The sequence below is a fragment of the Volvox carteri genome (genome assembly GCF_000143455.1).
Source record: "Volvox carteri f. nagariensis unplaced genomic scaffold VOLCAscaffold_132, whole genome shotgun sequence".
In the NCBI taxonomy this organism is placed as follows: Eukaryota; Viridiplantae; Chlorophyta; class Chlorophyceae; order Chlamydomonadales; family Volvocaceae; genus Volvox; species Volvox carteri.
Window position 1 is genome coordinate 133,353 of NW_003307675.1, and position 2,554 is coordinate 135,906.

The window sequence follows — 2,554 nt, forward strand, 5'->3', positions numbered from 1 at the left end:
ACACCTCCATCCCGGCACTGCGCCTGCCGTGCCCATCATGCTGCCGCCATACGCAGCACCCTCACCCACACCCACAGTTCAACATGCAAGCGGCACGGCTGCCGTGGCACCGACGACAGCTGCGGCATGGCCTTTCCCCGATTTATCCGCACAGCTTTCCAGTGGGTCGGTACCACCGGTCTATTTTTGCTGCCCCGCCTCGCATCCAACCTGGTGCCGCACATGCCTGCGATTGCTCTGGCCTTCGGATGCAACCATCTGATGTCCCTGGCCTGCGAAGTCGACCGGGATTACACGGCTGACATCGCCGCCCAACTAGCGCGTCCCATCAACGAACGCGGCGACTGCCCCCTCCTACAACCCGCCATTGATCGCGCCCGTGACGCTGCGTACTACAGCTCCAAGTACACTGCGAAGACAATCGAACGCAGCCAGGCGCACCTCACATGTACCGCCGTAGGGCGTGTACAGGACTTCATGATGGCAGGTCACCAACCCAGTGCCACTGGTCATGAACCCAGCGTGTTCGGCAACCTGTGTACCGCGGTGCATCGCATGACGGCTACCATCACGGCCGGCATGGCACTGGTTGCTTTCAAACTATCGGGCCACGACACGTTCCAAGCAACCTACAAACGCAACTACCTGGCGACAGGCGCCTTCACTGCACTGGCATCCGATTCCGCTGTGGAACCAGAAGACGCGGAAACCGGCGTGGAGCTTGTAGAGGCGGACGAACATGGCGACTACACCCTCGCCAACGTTGTGCAAAACTACACGCAACGTGGTGTGGAGCTGAGCGGCTTGGACTGCAGCACTTACACCATCGCATCCAACTTCGAGGTGAAACGTGTAACACCCGCGCAACACCCTCATGCTGCCGTCCTTGGCGCTCAAACCCACGCCGTACCTGGCCGCCGCAAACGCAAGGTCCCTGGCGCCGCCATTACCCCTACGACTGACGCACCTCGCGCTCCATCTGGCAACCAGCCCGACACTCCATTGACGTCCCCTGCACCAGCCGGCCCATCCGTGGAACAGCTGCCCACTAACCCAACGTCAACCATATCTCCCAAGAATGTGGCCTTCCAACCAACGCACCCNCTATATCTGACGCACGTACTTCATCGCCTAGCGCAACCAGGTACGTTGTGTTGGGTGGCAAACTGCCCCGTCGCCCGCAAGCAGAAAGCACCACCGCAGCCGCCACCGCCTACTATGCGTTCGTTTTAGGAGTCTTTAAGGCCCACCGTGGCCAACCAGTGGCTGCCGATCAGACAGTGAAAGAGGCGTACGACGCATGGTGGATGGACCTGGGAACCACTGAGACTGGCCGATCATACAGAGCCTGTATCAGCGTCCTACTAGACAACATCGAAGCAGAACACATCGCCGGCGCCCGACGTCAAGCCGATTACAACTTGCGACGTCGCCTACGCCGTACTGCCGCTGCAAACGCCGGTCTGGCTCCCGAAAACAGTTCCAGCGACCCAGACGATGAAGACCCAGAAGCTGCACGACGCCATCTCGAACCCGATCCTACCACACAGCCGCCGCAAGACGCCCAGCTCGAACGGTATGACTTTGTGCCAGGCCAAGGCGACCCGACGATGGGGATCAACCTACCCGACATCGCCCTAACGGACCTATACGACCGCACCACGGTGGAAGGCCTCTACGCCTACGGTGCAGCTCGCCGTTGCCGTGTACTTCCTCTCCCTGATGCACTCGGCGCGAACACCAACCCCTTCATTCGCCGTGTACGGGCCACTGACGTCGCGCTGCTAAGTGAAGCTTCTAAGCGCCTGAAGCGCTATCTAGTCGTCTCTGAAGGCACCACAACCACGCCGACCACCACTGAACGGACACCCCGTCTGCAATTGGATCGCCGCCCCGGCTACCCACTCGTAGCGGTACTCGTAAACGGCACCCAACAATCTGACCGTATCACAGCGGGAATGCCAACCTACTTGCGTTTAGCACGGCCGCCGACCATCGATGAAACCATCGAGCTGTTTACCCTGGCGCCGGATCAGGCCGTGCCATTCATGCTCATGGCACGCTACTTCGACCGCCGCAACCAACCCGATCCAGGTGTCCCACCGCAAATGCTCGTCATGGGTCCTCCGGGCACAGGCAAGACTCAGTTCGTACACGCACTGCTGTGGTACACGTACCAACATGACAGTCCTGACTGGGCCGCCACGTGCGCATACTCTTGGGCCGCCGCGATCGCGTTCAACACCCCAGTCCATCGCAGCCTATCTACCCACTCCATGTTCGGCATCTCAGCCAGCCAAAGCGGCTCCCGTGGCACCAACTTTCCTAAGCGCGGCGCACATGCTGGCCTTCAAGTAAAACGCAACGTCGGCGACGGCGCTGTGCTCATCGACGAAATTGGCATGCAAAGCCACGAGCACCTCGGCGCCATCAGCCACTCCTGCACAGCCAGTCTGCCGCCTCCGCCACACCTTGGGCCCGCCCATGACAGCAGCCGCATCTTATCCGGCCGTGCCGCGGGCGGAATCGGCGACCTGCTACAGCACCCTCAGCC

The 2,554-nt window shown here is 60.9% G+C and overlaps 1 protein-coding gene across 1 annotated transcript in view; it reads left to right on the forward strand.

The window, feature by feature from the left end:
• VOLCADRAFT_100638 (uncharacterized protein) overlaps nucleotides 1–2,354 on the forward strand; it is a gene marked incomplete at both ends in the record, with an annotated part of 5,386 nt that extends 3,032 nt beyond the window's left edge. Inside the window, 2 exons of the mRNA XM_002959186.1 lie at nucleotides 155–1,144; nucleotides 1,234–2,354. Of these exons, the coding sequence (XP_002959232.1) occupies nucleotides 155–1,144; nucleotides 1,234–2,354 (2,111 nt within the window). The remainder of the gene's footprint in view (nucleotides 1–154; nucleotides 1,145–1,233) is intronic.
• Between the last annotated feature and the right edge of the window lie 200 nt (nucleotides 2,355–2,554).